General features: G+C 39.2%; 4 protein-coding genes across 21 annotated transcripts in view; 3 read left to right on the top strand and 1 right to left on the bottom strand.

Annotated features, from left to right (window-relative positions):
- The window catches only part of LOC135939516 (TGF-beta-activated kinase 1 and MAP3K7-binding protein 2-like), a 42,587-nt gene extending 37,613 nt beyond the window's left edge, over window positions 1-4,974 (top strand). For 3 of the 6 annotated variants that reach the window (XR_010574745.1, XR_010574746.1, XR_010574747.1), the window contains 6 exons: window positions 541-634; window positions 1,131-1,220; window positions 1,697-2,149; window positions 2,949-3,014; window positions 4,080-4,126; window positions 4,190-4,974. Coding sequence is in view for 3 of the 6 variants with exons in the window: in XM_065483968.1 (XP_065340040.1) it covers window positions 541-634; window positions 1,131-1,220; window positions 1,697-1,861; window positions 2,949-3,014; window positions 4,080-4,105 (441 nt within the window). In the remaining 3 variants the exon portion in view is untranslated. The remainder of the gene's footprint in view (window positions 1-540; window positions 635-1,130; window positions 1,221-1,696; window positions 2,150-2,948; window positions 3,015-4,079; window positions 4,127-4,189) is intronic. The other 3 variants (XM_065483968.1, XM_065483971.1, XM_065483970.1) reach the window with 2 other exon arrangements.
- A 680-nt stretch (window positions 4,975-5,654) lies between these two features.
- On the top strand, window positions 5,655-9,998 carry LOC135939403 (adipocyte plasma membrane-associated protein Hemomucin-like). Of its 2 annotated transcripts, none has more exons than XM_065483744.1 (7): window positions 5,655-5,908; window positions 5,960-6,165; window positions 6,749-6,865; window positions 6,927-7,098; window positions 7,156-7,290; window positions 7,908-8,181; window positions 8,544-9,998. In XM_065483744.1, the coding sequence occupies exons 1-7, from the start codon at window positions 5,796-5,798 to the stop codon at window positions 9,141-9,143; spliced, it is 1,617 nt and encodes a 538-aa protein (XP_065339816.1). In that variant the 5' UTR covers window positions 5,655-5,795; the 3' UTR covers window positions 9,144-9,998. The 2 variants fall into 2 exon arrangements, with proteins under 2 accessions (XP_065339816.1, XP_065339817.1); XM_065483745.1 differs by having other exon boundaries at window positions 5,656-5,908; window positions 8,556-9,998.
- Window positions 9,999-10,132: 134 nt separating this feature from the next.
- Window positions 10,133-12,290, bottom strand: CHORD (CHORD-like protein). The gene is made up of 4 exons (XM_065483746.1): window positions 12,130-12,290; window positions 11,639-11,981; window positions 11,051-11,368; window positions 10,133-10,591 (listed from the first exon to the last, which is right to left on the bottom strand). The coding sequence occupies exons 2-4, from the start codon at window positions 11,978-11,980 to the stop codon at window positions 10,220-10,222; spliced, it is 1,032 nt and encodes a 343-aa protein (XP_065339818.1). The 5' UTR covers window position 11,981; window positions 12,130-12,290; the 3' UTR covers window positions 10,133-10,219.
- Window positions 12,291-12,653: 363 nt separating this feature from the next.
- rut (rutabaga) overlaps window positions 12,654-24,845 on the top strand; it is a 93,314-nt gene continuing 81,122 nt past the window's right edge. For all 12 annotated transcript variants that reach the window (XM_065483927.1, XM_065483935.1, XM_065483938.1 and 9 more), the window contains exon 1: window positions 12,654-12,941. The gene's annotated coding sequence lies outside the window, so the exon portion shown is untranslated. The remainder of the gene's footprint in view (window positions 12,942-24,845) is intronic.

Raw genomic sequence — 24,845 nt, 5'->3', positions numbered from 1 at the left:
CATATTCTAATTTTCGATCGAATTTTGAGAGAAAAAGGAAATGTTAATTTAATAAATAACGTACACCTTGGCGGCTTTTGAGCACTCGGATTGGCGCCCAGCTTAAAATACCCTTCCCTAAATACACACGTCGGTGTGTGTGTGTGTGTACAGCGTCTTGAGCTCTACTTTTAACTCTGTACTCAGTCCGTCTGTGTACCTGCCTAAATTAATTGACAATGAGACACCCACTTAGACACGCACAGATGCGCCAGAAATCTTAATTCTCCTCGTACCTGCGATAGAAAACTAACGTTTTATGTAATTTATTGAATTGAATGTTGTGGAATCTCACAGTTTGTCTTCAGGTCGAGCTATTATTGTTTCACGCGTGATTTAAATTCACTCCAATCAGATCCGATTCTTCAGAGCTGTTATTTCGTTTCTCACCAATGCGAAAAAAGACTTCGAGCCAAAGTTTCCCTTGAGGTCCATCATTGTCAAAATATTTTCTATTTCGGTGCCAAAATCACCTTATCATGCTCAAATTGGAATTTTCAGGCACTCCGAGTTCAGCAGCTGAAAGCGGAGGTGGACTGGCTGCAAACGGAGTGCAGCAGAATGACTCAAGAAGTTGATTTACACAACACGACTGGTAATTTTTTCTTATTTCACATTTGAAAGACATGGATGTCGCAAAAGTTCTATTTCGCTTTTTGAAACTAAAAAAAATTTGAAAATCTGAGTTCTGTTGAAAATTTTTAAATTGGCTTCCATAATATGTTAGCTGCCTAGCGCTGGACAAAGAGAGCGGCCATATTGTGACGTCATTAGTGTCATGGCTACTGATTTCCAGGACACGCCCTGATTGTTGTTCCTTGCCGATTTTTAGGTTTAAAGAGCATGAGCAACACAGAAAAATCTAACGATTCACTGTAAAATTAACACTTTGCCACCCCAAGTAAGAAGTGAAGACGTCACAATATGGCCGCGTTTTTTGTCCAGCGCTTGGCAGCTATCTTGAAGGCTAATTTCAAAAATTCCAACAGCACTCAAATTTTGAAAATTTTTTGTTCCATTTACAATAATATATTTTTTAACATCTATATGTCCTCGAATTGTAAAGTTTGACTTTAATTTGGTGTTTGCAGTGCCACTGGGTGAGACTGATGAAGAATTTTACCAAAATATAAGTCCAGAGCACAGGACTACAACTATAACGGAAAATCAACAGTTTCAGAGTAAATCAAATCTTTTGTTTTGTCTGCAAGGGAATGATGAGACAACGACTAGATTTAAGATGTTGAATAGGAAAATAAATTTCTCATTCCATTCAGAGTTTTTATTTTCCTTTTTTATTAATTTTTTATTTTCTCAACCAAAAGTTTCCCCAAAAAGTGTCATGAACCATTGGATATATATCAACGAGAGGGATAAAAATCTGCCTAGTAAGCATAGTCAAACGCTGTAAATTTTGGAGAAAATTGGCACAACTTTAATTTCAAAAATGTAGCAAATGTTCCTCTTTTCACTATCGCTCAATTTATAAAACGAACAATTTGATCAACTGCCTTTGGGAACTAAAATAAAATCCAATTTAGATTGTGTCAACCCACTTAAAAGCATTTTTGTTACATCATAAATTTTTTACGCTGATGATTTTTAACATTTTTAGTTTCATAAACAATTTAATTAATTAAATTCTCAATTACTCCAGGTTCATGGCGGTTGAGGAACGAAATTCGCGGTGCGACGCCGCGGACAGGCGGGCCTGAGGTAGAGGACGAAGACGGTCCGCACTGGACGTGTTCGGTGTGCACATTCCGCAACCACCCCGCCCTGAGGAAGTGCGAGCAGTGCGAGATGCCGCGCATCTCCCTAGGTACCGCCCCCAGGCCGCTGCCTCCGTGTCCCCCCGGCTGCTACTGCCACCCCCGCCGCATGCCGCCTTCGCCGCCTCCTGCGGGACCACCCCCGGAGCAACCAACCACCTCCCCCTCCTCCCCCTCCATTTGAGACAGCGAGAGAAACTAACCTGTTTGCTCAAAATAATATTATCGTTTTCTCTCGAATGCAACTAATATTTTAAAAACAAACTGTGTGTTTTCCCCTGGCGACGAAAACTACTCTCGAGTGTGGCTGATTAACTCTCTGTGTTTAATCAAAGCAGGTGAGATTTTTTTCTGTCATTTGATTAATAAAAGTATCCAGGGTTGGAAATTTTAGACGGTTTACTCGACAATATTGAAACGAATATATTTGAGTGGTTTGTGACTTTTTATCCATTTTTATCAGCAATTTTCTAGCCAACATACATGAAATTTTTTGGGGGCTGCAAAACTGTAACATCGTGTTCACTTGTCAGCTAATTGGTCAATTTAAAATTATACGCAATATTATTTTTTTAATACAAACAGTTTAAAGGGCTGGAAGGCGCATCAGCACCGACTCGCTACTTGCTGGAGCTAAAAAATCTGTTTCCAATTAAAAACCAACTAACAAAATTGAGACAGACACGATAAAATAGAGAAAACTTAAGTTTGGAGTGAAATTTTTGTTTTATCTTTGTGAATTATGCCTTGTAACCTAGAAATGGGTTTGTCAATTAATAGATTCTTAAATTTTGTAATTTTGAAATACATGAAATATATTTGTTGGAAAATCTGAAATTTACTGAAATATTAGACCATTGTCCACATTTTTAAGGTGTTTATCTAGCTTTACTAGTGATTGCAATTGATTTTGGTAGAATTGCCCGATTTCGAACATTTTTTAAAAAGTGACTAAATAATGGTATTAAAATGATTGATTAGTGCTAATTTGGTGCCATGGTGTCTAGAATTCTATAAGACGCGCAGAAAAAAAATTGTCGACCGTCTTAAATTCTCAACCCTATATGTTGTGCAAAATTGCACCTTGTTGGTGGAAAAATGAGGTGGATTTTAATTCTGACGATATTGTGTTTTTAGATGTAACCGAGTCAGAAACGCAAGACATTCATATCAGAGTCACTCACAGTAACTTCCCATCAAGACGTGAGTAACAAAATATCTTTGCGTCTTCTTTTCCCGAGTCTTCTTTTTGCCGTTTTTTAGATTTTTTCCCCCAAAATCATTCACTGTCATGTATAAAATAACATTATGTCATGTATGTTTCTAGTGTTGTGAGATTTTTTGGTTGATTTGGTGAATTTTAATCGCAATATAAACGCAGGAAAATCGCGATTATTAGAGGTTATTAACTTTCCCCGAGACTTTTTGCACATTAAAACAGTTTTAGTTTGAAATTATCAATTTCTACTGTAATAAAAAGTGATTCTGTTTGCTTGTTCTGTATGTGATCACTAACGGACTTAATTGACATGGAAATTCAAAATTTTAAGAAAAAGAAATAAATACACATGCAGGGTAATAATTAAATTTAATTAGACTGATTCTACTCGGTAATTCAGAATGGTCAGCTATTAGTGAAAATTATATAAGAAAAAATTAAATATATAACATTATCGTCGTAATGTACAGCAGCTGTTTTGGCCCTGCAGTACTTTACATACTAATAAAAATCACAGATCATTCTGAAACAGCAAACGTCCGGCTTTATTCATTGTTGAGCAAATTCGAAATCTAAAATTGATTGTTTTATTTGAAAATTTGTGACTAAAATTTAAAAAAACTGTATTTTCATTGATCAAATTAAAACAAAAGCTGAAGTTTTGTTTGTTTGTAGGACAACTAATTTTTTTGCGACTTTTCTGATATCTAAAGGTTCAAAATATTTTAATATTTGCGCAATTAATTTATTTCTAACTAAAAAGAGCTAAAAGGTGTTTTGGAAAATATCAAATAGAACGTAAACCTCTGGAGCATAAGAGACCTGGTTTCAGCCAGAACCTAAAATTCGGTTGATCACAGACCTTTTAGCTAATGTGTACATTTTACGCAGCTTAAAATTATTCTAAGAATTATTGAAATGACTTAAAATTGTAAGATTCGTGCTCATTTGATAATGCCGCATTTAGAAGTTCGTAAAAAATAGTCAACCGTCTAAATTTCACAGCAATATTTCTTGTTCATATTTTAATTTTTGTTTCTATATTCCAGGAGTTGTTCACAGCTGGGTTGTGTGACCATCTACTCGTCTGACGCAGGTATAAACGCATGAAAAAACTGCAGGGAGCTAACCCTTTATTCACACTGACCGACTTTTTCAGGTTCTTCAGCGAAACAAACTCGTGTGTCCAAGAGAGTGCATACACATTTAGAGCAGAGATTTATTCAACGTGCGTTTGAAGGAAACATCACTACATACAGCTGTGATCCCTCAAATGAAGTACTTAACATGCTTGGTGTAAAGATACATTTTGAGTGCCTTTTAAGCTGCTCCTGGAAAAGCACGGCGTGCTTTGCGGTTGCCACTGTATTTCCGTAGTGCTTCCTTTGTGTCACAAATCTCAAGTACATATTACATTAATATGCCTGACGATCAGCCAGCAGACAATAAACAGTCGGGACTCCACGATGAAAAAAATATTTTAATGTAATTCCATTGGTGAAATGGATTAGAACAGAGGAATGTACAAATATTTATAATAATATGTACGTGTTTAAATGCAATACTGGAATTAGACTGGCAGAGGCAGCAAAAAACTTAATTGATTTTTACCACTGAACTGAACTTAATTCGAATGAAAATATTTGTCAAACTGAACTCATTCATCGAATAAATGCGTTTTTACTGATTAAGTCTCGGATGGATGGACTATTTTATTTTGTGTGTTTGTGCGCACTGTATCTTGTATGGCTAATTTATTACACTGTAAACACAAACACACAAATGATTGTATTAATACTGCAGTTATGATACGTATAATTATGCTCCACGCCGATGGAATCATTCTCAGGTGCTGGACTTTTAATTTGCTCTGTGATTCCTTTTTAGCATCTTATTTGTTGAAAGAATAAAAAAAAATGAAATCTGTGGAAAATCATCCGTAAAGATGAATTTTCTTTGCTTTTAAAATCCCCAACATAATCAGAATAGAAAAAAAAATCATTTTTTTTATTCAACGCTTGCAGCGACTGAGGAAGATGACCAACAATTTTAAATCGATTTAAAAACAACAAAAATAAATGGTCAATTAGGATGAAAGTGGTTCATACACAATTTTGGATGAGACAAATCGATCGGTGTGCCGATTTTGACGTTCTGAGGAAAACTTGAATTAAGTTTTTGTCCAGGGGATATATGTAATATTTTAATAGCTAACCGCAAAAAAAACTAAATCTATTCTGAAAGCTGAATAAATTTCGTATATTTACATTTTTACTAATATTTTCGATATTTTCTTGTAGTATCTAATCGTCAAATTAGAACTAAAAAACCAATACGTCGCATCCCTCTAGTTTCCTTAATATAAGAATTTCTTTCAATCATATACTTAAGCTGGTTTTATTTGTTTAATATTCTACGTTGTACCGCAAAACCGCAAAACATGAAATTAACACTTTGAGACCATTTCACGGCTGTTACTCGTGGCCTATTTGCGTGAAAAACCCCTCGAGCAGAAAAATTTCCCCGAATTCTTCGCGCGGTTTCACACCATCCCGCCCGCTTCCAATGAGATGCCGCGTGGATTCGGCCAATGACCATCCGTGTTTACCCTCTTTCCGCTACACCGCCCCCCTTTTCAGCTTCTTGCAAGAGAGAAGCAGCTGCTGCGTGTCCGTCTGCCGACCTAGACGATGGAAAGAGTTGAATGAATCGGCGCTTTTTCTCTCCTTCTTTCTCCCTTTGATGGTCTAGAGTGAGTCAAAATAATGTCGGCGTGTTGTTCGTGGCTGTTTCGCCGAATCTTCGAGGGGGCGGTCGTCTTCTGCGTCCTGGTTTTCCTACCCGGCATCCCGCCGCAGATGAGCTTCACCGCCTTCAGGTACCAACCTCATTTTTTTGTGTGTGCGAAATTTCACTCTGGAATTTGCAGCGTAACCGAGCCGGTCGAGCTGAAGGGCGTGTTCGCCGTGAATGATAAACTGGATGGAATCGAGAAGCTGTTCAATCAGGAAATCAAGGGACCTGAGGGTTTTGCTATTTTTGATGGCACGGTGTACACAGGACTCAAAGGAGGCAGGCTCGTCAAGGTTGTTGGCGATACTTTGGTGGATGTTGCCGATCTGTCGCACCCCTGTGGTATGTTGATGTTTGTTTTTAAATTTTGGACTTTTTGTAGTGTTCTAACAAACAAACTAAATTTTACATTGCTAATGGGAATTTAAAATCAAACTTGGAAGACAATTTAAGTGTGAAAAATCGTCATATTTTTAACTTCCGGAATTCCAAATTTTTACTTTGGCTGAGAAATTTTCAAAAAGCTTATTTAATGTTTGAAAAAATAGTTTGGTTTCTGAACTGACTGAGGTTCAATTTTGGTCACTGAAGAGAATCGTAAAAAAATAATTTGACAACTTTTCAGTTTTTCATTTTAAGTTTTTAATACAAAAATATTGCAAGAAAATGTTGGTACACATGTTAGTTAAAAAATTGAAATTTCATCGGCTTACAGAATGTGTTTAGTTTTTTCCTCTGCAACACACCATAAAAAACTTACATCATTTAAGTCAATTTAGAAATTGTTCAGACATTTTTTTCCAGTAAAAATCGTCACGAGTTTTATTTTTTGATTATGAAATTAGTGGAAATATTTATTGTCCTTTTGTTTTCTATGATATATTCTTTGGTTCATTAAATTAACTTCAAAAATACGGAATTTCAGATGGAATGTGGGATGAAGTGCATTGCGGTCGCATCCTTGGCATGAACTTTGACAAGAACGGAGTGCTGTACGTTGCTGACGCACAGTATGGCGTTTACCAAGTGAATGTTAAGACTGGTAGGAATCACGCTTTTTTCGCCACTAAAGAAACAAATTAGACAAATTTATCCCCTGCCAGGCGAACACTCTCTTCTCTTTTCGTCCGAGAAACCAATTGAAGGGAAGAAAGCCATTTTGGTCAACTCTCTTGTTTTGTCTTCGGACGCGTCTACTATGTACTGGACCACGTCAAGCACTGAAGCCAACTTGGAGGATGGCCTCTTGAGTCTGCTGGGAGACGGCTCTGGAAGGTAATCCGGCTGGAGTTTTTTTTATAATAAATTTTATTAATCAGAGATTATTTTTAGACTGTTCAAGTTTGATATGAAAACCAAGACGCACACGTTACTTATGGATAATTTGCACTTTGCCAACGGAGTGGCTCTCTCCTTGAAAGAGGATTTCCTCGTGATCGCTGAGACTGTTCGCGGAAGACTGCATAGGTAAAGAAAATTCAAATTTTAGTGATCAGATGGATTATTTTAACATTAGAAATTTTTGCTGATAATCTCAGTTGAATGGAAAGGACAATTTTTTTTCATTTCGCTCGTGACACATGGTACTTATTGTTTCATTTTCTAGGGAACGATTCCCCTATTTTAAAATTCCTCTATGTAATGCCCTCTTCCAGTAGTTGTTTTCCCTGAGAAATCAAAGTAAGAGTTTCTTGAAATAAAAAATTCCTTGCAGGCCTCATATCACCAGAAATTTTCCTCCAAAACTGGCAAAACTAAATTCAAACCACAGAGAATTTTGAAACAGCGATTATCGAAAATGTCTGGCCTTGCTCATCGCTGATCAAAATCTTTTCAAATGAAACTAGTGTCGAAATCAACCCCGCTACTCGCTTTGTCTTTAACTTAACTATGCCTTTCAATAATTTACAAGCTCGAAATACCATTTTTTAATGGAAAGCCAAATTCAAAGGGTAAAATTCTGCTTTTTAACTTGAGCTCATAAAGTGGGATGCCTTACTTTGTATTTATATTTATGTTCTTTATATTTCGGGTGACTAGGATTATCTGCTCTATATATATTGCATAATTTAAAACATCTCTAGATATTGGCTGAAAGGACCAAAGGCTGGTCAAAGTGAAGTGTTCATTGATGGACTGCCCGGCATGCCTGACAACCTGAGACAAACAGGACACGGAAGTTTCTTTGTGCCGCTAGTGGCCGCCCGATTCAACACGATGCCTGTATTGTCCGACGTGATTGCCCCTTACCCACTGGTTAGGAAGTTTTTGGCCCGACTCATCTGCGTTCTCAAGGCGCCTTTCTACCTTGTTAACAAATACTACCCCAATGTCTACACAGGAACCTTCACTCACATGGTAAGTCTTAACAACTCGCTGGGAAATTTTCTTTTCATAATATTTGCTGCCTAAAACGTGTTTATAGTCAATTCTATTCAATCTGGAATTATAGACTTGTCAATGCTTATTTAGAAAAGGTTTAAAAAATTACATTTAGTTCAATCGCGTGGATTTTTGGTGTAAAGATTCCCTTTAACGAGAGAAAGCGATTGACGATACATGTTTGACTTCCTGAAATTATCTGAAATATCATCACAGAAGTAACTTCAGGTGTCTCTAACGTTACATTTTTTTGTTTAATTTTAATATCTCTACGTTAACTTGATTTTTTTGAATTTATTTCCTAACTTTCAATTTTACCACCCGATACAAACGGTTAGTTTTTCTTACAGTTGGGCAGCTTCGAGTTTATGACCCCGTTTGCGACCAAAGCGCTGATCGTGCTGGAAGTGAACGAGTCTGGCGAGGTGATAACCACACTGCAGAGCAAGGACAACAGGGTGGTGGGCATCAGCGACATCATTCTGCATGACAACACCTACTACTTTGGCTCGCCATTCAACACCTTCCTTGGCCGGCTCAAAACCCGCGTGCCCATCCGCGTTAAGCTGTCCGACCTGCAAAAGGAAGAGGCGGGGAAAACAACCACCACAACAACCTCCACCACCACCACCACCACCACCACAACAACAACCACAACGACAACTCCCAGACCCACAACAACTACAATGACAACAAGACCCACAACAACAACTCCAAAACCCACAACGACAACGGAAACGACGACTACCAAAGCTCCGACCAAACCGCCAACAACGCAGGCCCCAACCACAAAACCACCTACAACGAAAGCAACCACAACCACAACCAAACCTCCAACCACCACCCCTCGAGCAACCACCAAAGCTGCCCCGACGACCGTAAAGCCGGTTGTGAAACAACCTACCACCGCAAAGCCAGCTGAGCGCGTTGAATTGTAAAATAATCCGTCATGTTGTTGAACTCTGGGTTTAAGGGAACAAAGAGAACAGTTTTCAAAAGCAGCTGCTGGATTAACTATAAGTTGTTACGGTTTGAATGTAGTCTCTTCTGCACAAGATTCTTAATTTGAACGCCATCAAGGGGTCTGTAAGTGTGAGTGGAAAAATTTCTCCCCTCAACCTGACAAATCTGCAATCTCAGAATGTTTCTGTGATTCTTGGGAAATACAATGGCGACCCCTTTAAAGACAGAACCACTTGAAATCTTTATACCTTTAGATTGATTAATTAGTTTTATGGCATCTAAATTACTGGAATGTAATTCCATAAAAATACTGCAAATTTTGGATATTTCAAGTGGATCTCTCCTCTAAGCATGTGAATCTGGATTGAACCACCTATACATCATCAATTTTTAATATCTTGAGCCTCGAAGACTGGGCTTAAGAACGTTAATATATTACTCTATATTATTTTCATTTTTGATAATTATTTAATCTTTGGAACCATTTTTGTTGAAGTTGATTGAAAGAAATTCTGCTCAAAGTATAAAAGTTTTGTCATAACCAAAAGTAGAGGTATTGATTGATTTACAGTTGGCTAAAAGCATTGATTTATGAATCATCGAATCAACCAAAACACAGTTTTGCATTTATACTAAACTTGTCCATTAATTGCTGAGCAGTGTCGTGATTCGTGATCTGTCCTGCACAGCACACTACTCATCCACAAATGCATCATAATAATAATGTTATATTGTTCTAGAGTGCGCTTCAACGAAATATTTGGTTGTTCAAATTATTGTTTGTTATTTTGGCACTTAAGTTTATGAATAAATAAAGTTTATAGAATAGATTTGCAGCCTCTTTTTATTCTGAATTTAATAATTTTGCCTCATAATTATATTTCTAGTAACTTTGGGACTTTACTAAGTTAATTTACCTTTTAACCTTAGAAAATCCATAACACAAATCAAGAGTCTTTGAATATTAAATGGGATTTACCATTTTATTTATCAGAATGATCATCATTCATAAATACAAGAGAGTTTGGATAGAAAAATTGGATCTCCAGCTTTAAAGATCACTGAGGTCGACGCTCTCAAAGTCTTCCTTCAACGAATCCTCAGGCAGCTTGCTGGGCTCAGGCTTCTTGACCTCCTGGACCGCCCTGGGGAAAAAGAGCCTGGTCCAAGAGCCGGGCTCAGCCTTGCGGAGACTGACCTCCAGCTTGGTACCCATCATGCTGGCAGTGCTCTGTGTCACGTCGACGATGCCGCCCAGTTCGATATCCAGGTTGAAGGAGCCGCCCTCCTCGGGGAAGTACAGGTTAATGCTCAGCCGCACAGAACTCAGCTTCACACTCGACTGGCTTGGGTCATACTTCTTGGCGTAAACAGCCACGGCCACGTGCGTGCCCGTTTGGTGCCAGTCATACCTGCATTTCACCTGAAAATTATTTATTTATTGTTATTATTTTTTTAAATTATACACAATCATATCTAAATTTAAAAAATGGTGAATTTTCAATGAAATTGACGGGGTAGCAACGCCCAAATCACAATGAAACACCTTCCTGAGAAACTAATAGTTTAATAAATTTTTGGTTTTGCTAATTATTTAATTTCATTTGAAATAAATAATTTTTTAAAAATTGAACTGATTGTGAGAATGTAATATGACCACTTATATTATTATTTTTCTCAATGTTTTTTTTATTTTGTTTTTTTTTAGTTGCAAACTGGAAAATATTTAAGGAACATAACTTAAAATTCCAATTTTAGTTCAATGACAATGGTGATGACGTTTGGTACACAAACTCCTCTTGACAAAACCTATCGATTGTTGGGTCATTATACTATCCAAAATTCTCGGGAACTCTAAAAAAATTAAACACATAGCGCTTACCTGCGACTCCATGCTCTTTTTCTTGTCCCAACAGTGTCTGCCAGTCTCACAACCCTTCTGTTTAAGGAACTCATCGAAGTCACTGGTCCTCTTAGTGCAGCACGACCAGAACTTCATGCCCTCGTGGAAGATGGGGAATCCTGGATGGTAGGTGCAGAGGCCCTGGTCGCTGTGTGGCCCCTCATACTGCTCCTTGCACGCGTTGTTTTTGCAAGCTGTCCCGACGGGCGGCAGCACAAACGGCATGAATGCGTCGGCCAGGTCTTTCGTCTGCGACTGCTCCAGCTGCTGTGCCTGCTCCAACAGGCCTGCTGCAATCTGAAGTTTTTATTTAATTAAATCCGCGATTTTCACTTCATGAATCATGATTATTAATAAAAAAATGCACACAATAAAATTAATATGGGGCTTCCTTATTCCTTAGAAAAGAAAATAACAAGACAAGTAATGTCCTGGTTGTCTCTAGAAGAAAATTTTATACAATGATTTTCAAGTATAATCATAGCAAAAATTACAAGTTTACTATCCAACTTATTAACTAAAAAATTAATATATATAAAGACCAGCAAGGAGTGGCCAGTCTCGGACCTTGGGTTCGATGATGACTTGCGGGCTATCGAAGTCGGCCCTGGGAAGGGCGGTGCGAATGGGGGCCCTATATTCAATGACTTCGTCGGCGGTCGATTTGTCGACGATAGGCTTTACTTCGACCGGCTTGACTGGGTTGTGGAACGAGAGAGAGCATCCCTTGTAGTTGAGGAACTCGGTGAAGTCTGTCGACTTTTTGTTGCAGCATGACCAGCTCTTGTAGGCGTCGTGAAAGACCGGCGCCCCAGGGTGAAACGTGCATGAGTCTTCCTTGTTTTGATCTGGGTCAAATTTCTGGCCGCAACCCTTGTTGTAGCACACTTTCAATGTTTCAGCCGCCATTCTGCAATGTTTCATAAAAATACTTTATGTAAGAAATTACCAAAAAGACGAAAAAGACGGCGGTCTTTCGTAAGGTTGAAGGTTTATAAATTTTATGTATATGATATTTAGTGATATTTTTTATTTTTGAAAAGAACTGTACCACTTACATGATTTAAAATAAACTTGCAACCTGCTTAAACTTTCCGCGTTGAGCGATCCAGTCTTCATGTATTTAATGGAGACAGTATATTACGAGAAGTTTGGATTTTTCGAGAAATGTCTCGCACTAGGCTACCATGTGTGTGGAATGAAATCGAGTCGAGAGGGTAAACAAAAGCTGAAAATAATACCACCGGTTTTATTTACAGAAAACTCTGCTAAATTCTTTATTCTTTAAAATTATCCAAATGAAATTCTAAAGAAATACTAATAAAATTAATCAAAGATTCAAGAATTAAATTAATTAGGAATTTAATTTACTGAAATAAACTCCAGTTCGATGAACAAACCGGTTTATTATATTCAACATCGATTAATTTCACTTTTCAGAGTTTTCAGCAGCCTTGTGGCGCCAACAGTGGCAGGTGCAGGAAACCCGCTGTCAGCATCCAGCAGCGGGCGGAAAAGAGGGGAGGGGAGTGGAAGCATGCTGCTGGCGACGACGAGCCGCCGCTACAAACAAACTTCGCCAAGAGTATCGTTCGTTTGAGTTCGAGTTCGAGTTTAGGCACGGCGGTGATACCTGCGGCCGTGCTGTCACGAGAGCCGTGGCCGAGTGACTGCGTCTTTGGGGTCGAATTCGACGCCAGCTGTTGTGCGAGTGCCCTGTGACGGTTTCGCGAGTGCTGAGAGTGCCATCGGCGCCGGAGAAGCGCGGCGCCGCCGAATTTCCCACACGCGTAGAGAGGAAGGAGCTGTGGCAGAGGAATTTTTGTTCGCAACTCCAGCTGGTGCATAGATCGCGATCGACGGCCGCAAGGTAGGCGCGTGGGCGGATTCTGCGAATTCGACCTGTCCCTTTGACTCTCGCTAACTTAGTTTTATTTCTGCTGGAAAGGTTGGTTTAGAATTAAATTTCTAAACATGATATTTGAGGATTTATTTTTAATTTTTTTAAGGTTTTCTTGATCTTTTACTCGTTTTGGAAAAAATTCCATTAAGTTTGCTTACCACAATTGTTATTTTCTTAGAAAATATTTATTTGATAATATTTGAAGTCCAGCTAAATTAAATTTTGATTACAATTTTAACGGTTTTTTAATTTTACAGCCTAATATGGCGAGAACCTTACTTAAAGTAACAAATATTTAGGTGTTTTTTCATAAGTTAAATAAAAATAAAATTCTTCGTGTTAGAAAGCGGGCGTTTGATAAATTATTGGTCTATTAGGCCCGCAGCTTGTTAATTTGGTCTTATTAAAGTCTGGAGCGTATTTAATCTCAGCGGCGTTTGTCATAAAGTGTGCGTTTTTTGAAACAATCTCGAGCCAATCAGGCAGATGACGAGGAGAAAAAAATTAGGCCCATCCATCAGCGCAACCCTAGTGCTGATTGCTTTTTTTCTTCATCTGGCTGCCAGATTCTTTTTGTTTCTCATCGCCTCGAGTGCGTGCGGTGATAAATGAGAAAGGGTTGCGCGCACCCCCGCGCGTCTCGAGGCCCCCTTCTGAGGTGGAGGGAGCATTGATCCCGGAGCCGCGGATGAGCACCGCGGCCGCCGCGTCTTGAATTTTAATGGGTCGGCCCGCTTTCAATTTGGGGATATCGCCGCCCCCGGCCACGTGTTTTCCGCGTAATTGCGTTTTCATGATAAGAGCCGCATGGTGTGTCTCGGGCCAAATCAATTGTTGACGTAGCTGCCTTATCTTTACGGATATACTCGAGCCTGGATTTTGTTTTGCAACAGATTTCAAGAGGCTTTCAAATAAATAAAAAATGACAATTTTTTCGCATGAGATTTTTCACTGCTTATTTTTATCAAAAATATTCAAATGATCTGTGGGTTGCCAAGCGCTGATGCTTTATATCATTTAATCATTCCAAGCACATTAGCCCAGTTGGTTATGTTAAATATTATGTTGGATTGCTTTAAAGATTTTCTACATGTAACTAAAAACTCCTCTCCCTTTTTTTTCCTAGATTTTCTCCAGCTGTCAAATAGGCTTGCGGCTAAAAATTTTAAAACTAGAATTAAGTATTGGAAAAATCGCAAACAAAAATATCGAACTCCTTTTTTGCGTGTTTGTAATTTTTTTTATTACCTGATAGCAATTACTAAACTCTGAAAGGTGGTAGTTAAAGGAATACATTTTTTTAAATGAACCGTGAGCTTTGAGCTTTGCAAAGTGATATTTTTATCGCACATCTAGCTCTCAGAACGATAAAAATATGATGCATTCTCTCCGGAGTGTTGTTGCACAACAAGCAAGTTGCAACGTAAACACTCCCAATAAAGTTGACACAAGAAATAAACAGCAAATTTATCAACAGAATTCCATTTATCAGGCAGGTATTTGATATTTTGTTCCATCAAATATACCGCCTCTTGTGAAAGAAGGATCAATTTACAGCCGGCTCTATAATCTTTTTAGGGTCGATCGGTTTGACAACACAAAACGACGAAATCGGCTCAGTTCGACGCCTTTTTGCCTGCGCGATAATTGACTTGAGCTTTCAAATGCGTCTAATTCGTCTGCTCCTCTGGTTTTTCGGCGGCGCCATCCCGAGACAGACACAGAGTGCACTCTGGCCTTGTTTATTTTAATTCTTGAAGATGCCAAAATCGATAAAATTTTATTATTATTTCCCGGCAAGCGAGCCTTTCTGCCGCTGTTGGCGCGGTCGAGCAATAAATTAGTCGTCGCGAAACAAAAGACGAGTGGCGTTGTTATTTTTATATACAGCACGGAGCGAAGGTATTTAGCCTAGAGATTTCTCTGATTGCTCCGAGGAACTGTCTGTGATTCGTGCAACTTTGTGCTTCTGTGCTTTGAATTTGCAGGGGCTGGCATTCGTGCATACTATAATTTACTCTGCAACAAATATAAATAAATAAAAAGAAATGCCATTCAAGTTTTTTACAAGAGAGTTGTAATTCAATAAATATTATCCTGCATTGTGTTAAAAAAATAATAACCTTCGCAGAAATTCCATATTTGAATTGAATTAAATTTAATCAGTATTGTAATAAATTAGTGCCAAAATATTATGCATTCAAATATCATTTTTTAATTTATTTTTTAAATAGATAAATGGATATCTTTCTATTAAAAATAATTTTATCAATCAATGAAATCGATTTTTATATTTAGGGTCGTTAAGTATTGAGCATTTTTTTAAATTTTAAATCCAAAGCCCCGCCTGCTGATTTTTTTGACATTGTCTCATCTGTCGGAAACGTAATTAGCTCGATTTTGCGACATGTCGGCGCTGAAATGCACATGTTGTACAGTGCCAGTGCCAGTCGTCGGTGTCAGTGGGTGCTATTTCATTATTAGCACTGCGGGCCAGCCGGCGGCACGAAACTAAACTCGCCGTGTCATAAAAGAGGCCATGCGACCAGGCGAATGCAGATCGATACACGCGGCCTGGGTCGTAGACTCGCAGTCGCCCCCCAAGCCAGTCTCTGCGGTGCACGAGAAGTGACCATCGAGGCAAAGAGACACTTTGCCGATTTGCATCCGGCCGGAAGCGTGCCAAGATGCGTTGAATTTCGTGACGCTACCAGCATTACAATTTCAAATCCGATTCCCAGAACGTGGACCTGTTTTCCATTTATAATGCATGCCAGTGCCGCTGCTTCTTGGTTTCTAAGCTGAAATACAAACCGGAAAACGAACGGCACCGATTGACAAAAAATTTAGTCACTGATTAATATTTATTAGAAGCTCATAAAAAATTAATGATTGAGCAAATATGGTGTCTTACAAGGAGAGCACACCTATCCATCCATAAAAATGGATTTTTCTTACTGCATACCACAAAGTTTAAAATTAGATTAAAATTTGCAAAAGGAAATTTTTGCGTTACGGCTGTTCAAATCTCTAATATTGGAGACTTGTAAAAGCTAGTAGGTTGTAGGTTAAGTTAAAAATCTTGAAAATTTACTCAACTTTTATTAAATCTAGTTACATTCGGTTATGGCTGTAATTGCTAGAGAAAAAATTTGGCAAATTTGGAAAGCTAATGAAATTTTCAATGATTAGTAGTTGAACGAATATCCTATTTCCCACTTCCCAGATTTGCCGTGTTTAAAATTTGACCTGTATTTGCCAGAAAGTTGTGCAACCCTCAAAAAATTAAATGGCTACAATGAAGCTTGATTTTGTTATAAAAATCAAAATTATTCTACAAAGTGGTTTAAATTCTGCACAAAAATTGTCCAGAGCACTTTTCTGTTGGATTTTTGTTTGGAAAAATCGCGAACATTTAGCCAAAGAATAAAAATCGCACATCATTTGGATCATTTGATTTGTCTCGCTGAGTAGACTTCAAGAATATGAATATCCTTTTTCAAGAAATTATGGAAGTTTGAACGGAGGTGCTATGCATCTAGCGAACCATAAATAAGCGGAGCTATTCCTTGGGAACATTGTCATCTTTTACCAAAGACTTTAGAAAGGTATAATGAAAAAAACATTATTACTTGATTAAAAGGTGCTCACTCCATGTTACAACTAATATAATATTTAATTCAACGAACTATTCATAATTTCAATTTAAGAATTTTAAGTTGAACTTTCCAAACAAACAAAGTCATAAAATTACGTTGGGCCTAATCTTCTGCCATGGGCAAGCGGTCAACAAACTATAAACCAAAGTGAATCCCATTAAGGACAATGAATGCATGGCTCAATTGATCTCCAGAGACGCTGAGGCCGCTTTCCGAAAACAATAACGAGAAGGCGAATCTGAAGTATCCTCATTGTTTCAATCTGTAAGATATGTTGCGTGGCGCACCTGGCACGCTGGGATTATTACTCAATCGTCCTGCGGCGGCGAGATAGAGTTTTCGGCTGTGCAGATGATCATCGGACGCGGATGCAAATGAGTGGCGTAAACACGCCAGCCACGAATGAATGGACGAATATCGCGCTGTCCAAACAAAACAATGATCACAATAAAATGGCTCTTTTCATATAGGTGGATTGCGTCATGCCGATGACCCCGCGGCCAACAAACTTGTAAACCGCAAAGAGACGTCGTAGTATATTTTTTGCTTCCGAGAACCAAGCCGTTTTATATATTTCTTGAACGAGTTTTACCGAATGATGACTCACGATCAAACAGCCCGCGGGTGCGCAATAATGATTTGGGTCAGGTGATTTATTCACTGCAGCTGACCGCAGCGGCAATTATCGAAATTTCGGCCCGTTTTTTTGTTCGTTCCTCGCGGGACTGCTGCGTGTAACGGCGTCCATCAGCGCGCCCTTTAATTAACCAGCATTTTAAAAATGAGTGCCCGCCGCGCTTGCCAACGACGACTAATTCGGGCTATTTGTTTGACCCTTTGTCCCCGCTCCGATGCGATTAATAAACACTTCAGCGAGCATGAAAACCGCCACGTGTTTGTAGAATGCATTCGAAGGAGGGGTCAAAGCAGCCCGTAACATAACAAAGTAAGGCTATGATCTTATCCCTGGGGGGATCAATACGGTTCCCACTAAGCCGTTTGATTCCACCCTGTTGGAATTCAGAGGTGCTGCAACTTCGGAGGCCGGCCGAATAATTAATTATTAGGGTTCCATCGCCGCTGGAAAAAGTTCGCAGCACAGAACTCGCTGAGCATTCTCAACGGGAAATTCGCCTAAGAGGGAAGGCAACTTTTAGTTTTTAACTATCACCTTGTAGATATAGTCAACATATATTTTTCCTAAAATTCATAGTGAATTTTCATTGAATACTCAAAGCGTCTAACTGATTTAAAATTAAAATTTAACCAACTTTTCCTATTTTAAGCATTGAAAAATGCCAAAAAAGTACGCAAAAGATCTAAAAAAAATTGGATTTTCGGAAGATGTTAATTATTGCACCAGAAAAGAGAACGATTTTAATATTGATTTAGACTGTTTAGTCTTGAAATTGCTTGAATTTATCTAATTTGATTCCGAAATAAAAATCAGACGGTCGTAAATTCCCAACCGTGATAATTAAAAAAATTATTTGCGTGGCGCCACGGCGGCTTTTGCTCGGTTGACGCCTCGGTTTCGCATCCTCTGCGCCGAGCCTGCTGCATCTCGATATTATTTTCAAAAGGTGACCTTGGATTTCAACTCACGACTTGATTATTACCCGGGCATCATCTCTGCTCTCTCAGTCGACGCAGCAGGTACGGGAGAAAGAGCTTTGAGAGTGCCTTTGGAGAGGGAAACAAAAACACATTCAGATCGAGCAGACGGTGATTTGGACCAAATTGGACGAGCGCGCATCCAGAAATTGGCGGGGAACAGTTTTTCTCCTCGATCAAGCAAATGCAGCGTTTTTTACATGTGATTTACAATTTGTGTTGAAAATTTTGATGATATTTTCATGTTTCCTATTCTCTATTTGGGGAAAATTGGATGAAGCATGTTTTCGCCATTATTTTCGAACGAAACTGACGAAAACACATAAAAAGTTTTGTTTTCCTCGGCGTAATTGCCTCGTAAAAGTGGCGGCTGGAATTTATATTCATTTGTGGATAGCAAATTAAAATTTATGACGCACGAAAATTTATGCAAATCGCGCTCGGCCAAGGCATCGGTGTCCCAGCAGTACCGATGATGCGCGAGTTGTCAGCGTTTCGTTTGAAGTTGCTGCCAATTTTACGCTGAATTAGTCTGTTGAAGGCGCACAAAAGTGGATGTCGTGCGGACGATTTTAATTTGAATCGTGCATGGCTGACATGAACCTATTATTTCACCGGAGCGCAATAACGAGACGAATCAGCCGGCGCAAACAATGCTTCTTCTCGCTGATTCGTGTCAAGGCTGGATTGGGCGGCTGACAAACGATCTGAAAATCGCAAATTGGCACCGATCCTGCCCAAAAAGTCTGATCCTTGTAAAAATACTGTTTTGCTAAATATTACTGCAACAAATGCATGAAATTATTTTTACACAAATTAACTGCAGTGATTGCGAATAATTTTCATCGGAAAGTTAGATTAAAGTTATTTTTAACTGCATTTCCTCTTGACATTTTTTGCACATTAAGTTGAAAGCAAAACATAATGATAGTCTTGTCACAGGAAATGCTAACAAACCGTACAAATGTGCAAACGATCCAAACGCACACATTTTTCATGTTTGCTCTCGCAGAAAACAGCAGAGAAATGATGTTCGTTCGTTAACGGCGGCAGTCCTTTTCCCTTTTATTGTTATTATTTTCACGTGTTAAAAAGAGTCTGGAGTTATGGACGTGTCTGCTTGCTCGCGGATGAAAAAGAACACCTTTTGCACTGCATGTTTGCCGTGAGGAGGGAAAAGGCGGTCTTATCGCTAGACGCTGCGCTGCGAGACGTGACAAATGAACTCTTTGGTTATCGCGTCTGGTGCATGCTGAACACAAAACACTGCAAATCATTAATTTCCCATGTCCGACCAGGGGAGCTGCTTCTCAAAACAAACAAGTAGGCGTGTTTGCTGAGGGTAGAAAATTCAATCAAGTGAAATTTGTGTGTTTTCATTTTCAGCCTTTTCATTTGGCCACAGCAGGGCTCACACGGCCGAAAAAAACCAGCTTGAAACTTTCCGATTTTTTCAGATAGTCGATGTTAATAAATATTTCTCAAATCAATTAGTAAATTACAGATAAAATGCATGTCAAAAGCACAAAAGGGAGCAAATTTGTCAAGTATGGCCACAATATTATTTTTCTCTCATTTCCAGATACGAAAATGACTTGGTTAGGACGTTGAAAATTGTATAATTATGATGATTAAATAATGAAAGTGAAACAATTTTTAAGGTGATTTAAATATTATATTTAACTTCTTAAAATTAGAAAAAATCTGGAGCTCAATGGAAAAAAAACAAATTACACCTCCGCAAACGCCATTTATCAAGGTTGATAAAAATATCACCTTGGGTAAAATCAAAACAAATATGTATCAGTTGAAAATATTCAGGAGCAGTGTTTGCCGTCTATTAAGCTTTGAAGTCTCTTTGTTTTCGACCTTTTTGGGATAAAAAAGAGGAAGTAACACAATTACGCTGAATATACCCACCACACGCACAAATTCATTGCATCAAAAATTCTGTTTCAAGTTGTTCTTGGGCCTCAGAAGTTGTAAAAAGCCCCGAAATCAAAGGAGAAGTAACTTTTGGAGCTCGCCCGTGGCAGAAACTTTTTGTCGCTGACCTCTCTCCCTCTCTCTGTCGTGTGACCTGCCGCGCAAATGGCTGAAAGAGTTATCCGTTTGCACTGCCTTAAAGGATTTGGAGACGTGATATTCAAATCGGCAGATAAGCGAGTCAAAAACCTCATTCTGATGCGGGCGCGCAGGAAAAAAGCAAGCTGCGTCGTGCTTTTAATAGCCAAGCGGCTTTTAAGGCCGCAAAAACCGTCGTAATCTGGCCTAGCGCTGCACTCGGATTTCAGACGAAACCGGAGAGCCTCTTCGTTTGGTGAGTAAGTGAAAAGTCATTTCGGGAACTCTTTTCAGAGCTACAAGATGAATGGAAACAGCCTTTTCTGTGCGTCCGCCTGATTCGTTCCTTTGCTTTCTACCTTCCATTACCAGCAATAAAACGAATAAAACGGAACGATCCACCACACATTTGCGTCACCAACGAGGCCCAGTTACATAATATTTGGTCAATTTGAACCGCTCGCGCGTTAGCAGAAGCCAATCATAATTAAAATGAAGTTTTATTACCACTGCTCATCTCCAGTGTCAATGCAAATAGGAAGGCGTCTCACAATCGCAGCTTTAATTGCTTCTCTTTGCCACACAGAGTGAGTATCTCTCTTTCTCTGCGTTCGTTTTTGCACCAGTAGAGAGAGAATAATAGCCGAGACCGTTTCCACATCATTCCCTTCATGATCTCGCTCGCACTCACAGGGGTTGCGATTTCAAGGCGGCTGCAATTTGTGCGATTATTTCTCCAGTCGATGGCTGCAAGTCGTTAGATTGAAGTTCTTTCGATCTAAGAAATCACGACAAATCGATTCTTGCGTTCCTGAATTTTACTTTACGATTCTCTTTTTATTTTCAGGTAATATTTGAATATATTAAAAAGTTGCTCCTTGCAAAATGTTTTCCTGGAAAAAGAAAAATATTCTGTACAGTTTTGAGATCAAGAGAAATGGGTAGAAACAGTCTGTCTAAACAGTCGTAAATATTTTGACTTAAAATTACTTAAAAATAAATCTCACCTTGAGATCGAAGCCCACAACCAATTTCCAGTCTCAACCCTCTCAACTGAGATCCGATTTTTCAATCTCATGTTGAAAATATTTATCATTTGGATGTTTCCAGTTCCCAGCGCTGCACGTTTCACTACTTTTGAAAGCATGAACAATGAATTTAGTGGATTTTTTTTCTACTCCTCGGCAGAAAAAAGGTTTTATGCTGCCCCAACTCCCGACTCAACTTTTCCTTTTTGCTCCACCGTGTGCTTCCTTCCTTCTGGCTTTTTGGCTGGGCGCCAAACCCCACACGGCAGGAAAACTCGAGTCAAATCGCCGATTATAAGGTATAACTCACTTTTGAGCCGGTGGTCCCCCTCGCACACGTTATAATTCACGTTCACGCGCCCGCCATTAATTTAATGCAGCGTGTAATTCATTGGCTGGGGGCAGCAAGTGCATAGCAGCAGGTAGTGTGATAAATTTCTGTAATTCCGTCCGCAGAACCCTTCAAGCAAGCGCAGGAAATGGCCACTTTTATCGACAGTGTGTGTGCTTCGACGAGCACGCTATCAAAATTATATATTTCCCAGGCAGAGGATGCACTTTGTGTGCGCCGCGCCGCCGCCGGTTATCTATTTCGTTATCGGCCGAGCACGCAAATTAATTCTCGGACTAGATCGTGTGCAAGCAAATGCACAAACGAGAGTGCGTGCGTGCCGGCTGGAAATTGCCAATTGGTACAATTATATATTCCGAGTGGCTTACTGCTCTTGTAATCGATTTAATCCGCAGGGTTATTTTCGACCTGATTTGGTATTCAGATGAACAACCGAATTTTGTGGGGTAGAAATTTGAAAATGCATCTCATGAATAAGCTTATAAACGATTAGAGAAATATAAAAATGTTTACAGAATATTTAATGGAACAAGAACTGCTGGTTAAAACAAAACTTTTGCACATTTTGTCTGCCCCTTTTGCTTTGATAATTATATTTCCCAAGTCCAATCGTGCAGCTGATATAATTAAATGACTTGGGAAGGTATTTTTATCCTATGAAAATGAAAAACTTGCAAGCCAAAATTGCGGCCTTGCTTTCTAGTCTCATTCATCTGTGTAAAGAAGACAGCCTGACAGTTTAGCGTCATAAAGACGGTTTCGGTCCCAGCGGAGAACATCATTTGCCTCATCCGCGCTTGCACTCACGTCCTCGGCGGGCAGTTTTCTCGGTCGCGACGCCTGCCGTCCTTGATGAGCGAGGAAGTGTCAAACACGACCACTTGACCGAGTCCAGCCAGCACGGCAGGCCATGATGAATCTTTGATCCAGCAGCTCCCAGCGGACGGCCGCGCGCACATAAAAGCTTTTTATCTTGATAAATATTTGATATCTCGCAGCGAGGAGAGGAAGAAGAGAAGGTCGGTCTGCTCGCACTGACTTGGTCCAATCAATAAGTCGGAAGAAAGGTGAAGCAACAACTTTCTTTCCTTTGGCCAGCTGTGTGCTCAAATGTTTGCCTCGCCATGCAGCACACTTGCCAGTGTGGCAAATATTGAACTTGCTCAGGTGAAATAATGCCATAAGTTGCGGGCGGTTGTAATCCCGGTCTCTGCCACGATGATTATAATGCCGCACCGCCAGCCTTTTCCTCCATAATCAAATTATTCATGAGCGTTGAAGACTGTGTTCCCACCGGAATATAAGAAAGAGAAAAATGAGTCTGAGAGATGGCTTAATTATTCATTGCGCGCGCGTCATTGTGGGAATTGTCGGATCATTGTTTCTGGATGCTAATTACGCCAAACAAGAGCTGAATTTGCACTCATTTGAATTTGAAAATCGAAAGTGCTCATAAGCCGATCTTGAGAAACAGTATCAGAACAAAAGAGATCGACCAAGGCCAGCCTATAAGGAAAGATTCGTTTGGTTTATAATTATTTAATGTGCATTTTCTTTGAAAATGCCTATTGTGATTCAGTTGAAGTAGCATAGTGCAATTTCATTTTTGACAATGCCAATCGGTTTTTCTGAGGACTAGACTAGGAAGTGGAATCCCTCAGTTGAAAATTCAACACGACGTTCTGAAAATCGGTGGAAACTTATAAAACATTACATTTTAGCAGTGTTTGGTGTAAATCTAGCTAAATTTGCCACAAGAACGCGCCCGACCAATCGGAGAAGGGATTGGCGTTGGCCTAAGATCGAAACAGCGGTGCCACAGCGAAAGCCAGCGCAAGTGACTAATTGTAAGGAAGGTTAAGATTTGGAATCAACATTTCGGCTGACCGATTGTAATTGGAGCATATTTTTGAACACTATTGCTTGGTATAACTATTGCAAATCCAACAGGCAACTCAACAATAAGGTTAACAGAGTCTGTAAATTTTGTCAGATCCTGATATCTACTATCCTTATAAGTGACAAGGCCAGGTTAACCAGTCTTGTTGCTTGACCCGCTTGCAATCTCTTTTAAATCAAGTGTTTTTATATTTTCTCTTAAGTTTGGTATTGAGTAGCCAAATTTATGCAAAATATCTTTTAAAATCATTGTTTTTGTTTCAAATAAAAGCGATGAGCCGGGACAATTCCAAGCATAAAATTCGACTTAATGATGGTTGTTTGGACTTATTGTTTGCGGAAGGACATACAGTCGAATTTGGCGCGTTTTGAAAATGCCCCTCGGCGACGTGCATGAGCTGCCGCGGGAAAAGTTTCGCTTGGTGCGTGCAGCGTTATAATATGCCACCGCTTTTTTAACGCCCATAAATAACAACTCTTTCCGAGTCATAAAGCAGAAGCAAACTTTTTGCACGTCGACTTGCGCTTTGCCGCTCGCGTCGAGCGAACGCTGTTTGATATTTTTACCTTGGCCTGTCAGCTCGCTCCGTCTTAATAAAAAGTGTTCTCTCTCTTTTAATCACCACTTCATCGTGCGTTTAATGGTTGCAATTCCGAATAATTACATATCTTAGCAAGATGCATCTCTCCCTCGCGTATCATCAAAGCACAATCTGCACAGCGCTGATGTTTTCCGCGGAACTTGGCAAACGTCAGAGGCCAAGAGCAGCGAGTTGATTAAAGTGGAACTTTAATAAGTGAATAATCAACAACATTTTGCATCTAGAAGGTGGTTCATAAAATACATAGATTGACTGTGGAACAATATAACAATTAACAATTCATTTCGACAATGTACTTTTATCAAATCATGACAGAAAAACAAAGAAATTTTTGATTTTGTAGAATATCTCCGGAAATGAATTTTTTCGTGTTTTTATCTTGATTTTGATTCCTCTCGTCGCAATCTAACCAACGATGTGGTCGATGATGGGCAACAAATTGGGCAAATTCCCCTTTAGAGAAATAAATTATGATTTTCTATATAGGGAGCGTGCAAGCTTGGTAGCCAATTTCCTCAGAATTTTAAGCGGAAACCTGGCCAATTTTCTGAGTATATTTTTAGTTAAGTATAAAATGCATTTTCAGAAATTTGCAAACTAGATACGTATTCACATTAAGTTAACTTCTAAATTAATGAAAGCGCGTGGAATTC

This window comes from Cloeon dipterum, chromosome 3, assembly GCF_949628265.1.
Source record: "Cloeon dipterum chromosome 3, ieCloDipt1.1, whole genome shotgun sequence".
In the NCBI taxonomy this organism is placed as follows: Eukaryota; Metazoa; Arthropoda; class Insecta; order Ephemeroptera; family Baetidae; genus Cloeon; species Cloeon dipterum.
This window is presented reverse-complemented; position numbering and strand designations above follow the sequence as displayed.

Excerpts from the sequence above, each read along its gene's own strand:
- CHORD (XM_065483746.1), bottom strand. The coding sequence starts at position 11,980 with ATGGCGGCTGAAACATTGAAAGTGTGCTACAACAAGGGTTGCGGCCAG. Across the intron at positions 11,369-11,638 it reads AAGTCATCATCGAACCCAAG|ATTGCAGCAGGCCTGTTGGA; the intron begins GTCCGAGACTGG and ends TAAAAACTTCAG. Across the intron at positions 10,592-11,050 it reads AAAAGAGCATGGAGTCGCAG|GTGAAATGCAGGTATGACTG; the intron begins GTAAGCGCTATG and ends AATAATTTTCAG.
- LOC135939403 (XM_065483744.1), top strand. The coding sequence starts at position 5,796 with ATGTCGGCGTGTTGTTCGTGGCTGTTTCGCCGAATCTTCGAGGGGGCG. Across the intron at positions 6,866-6,926 it reads CCAAGTGAATGTTAAGACTG|GCGAACACTCTCTTCTCTTT; the intron begins GTAGGAATCACG and ends ATCCCCTGCCAG. Across the intron at positions 7,291-7,907 it reads GTTCGCGGAAGACTGCATAG|ATATTGGCTGAAAGGACCAA; the intron begins GTAAAGAAAATT and ends AAACATCTCTAG.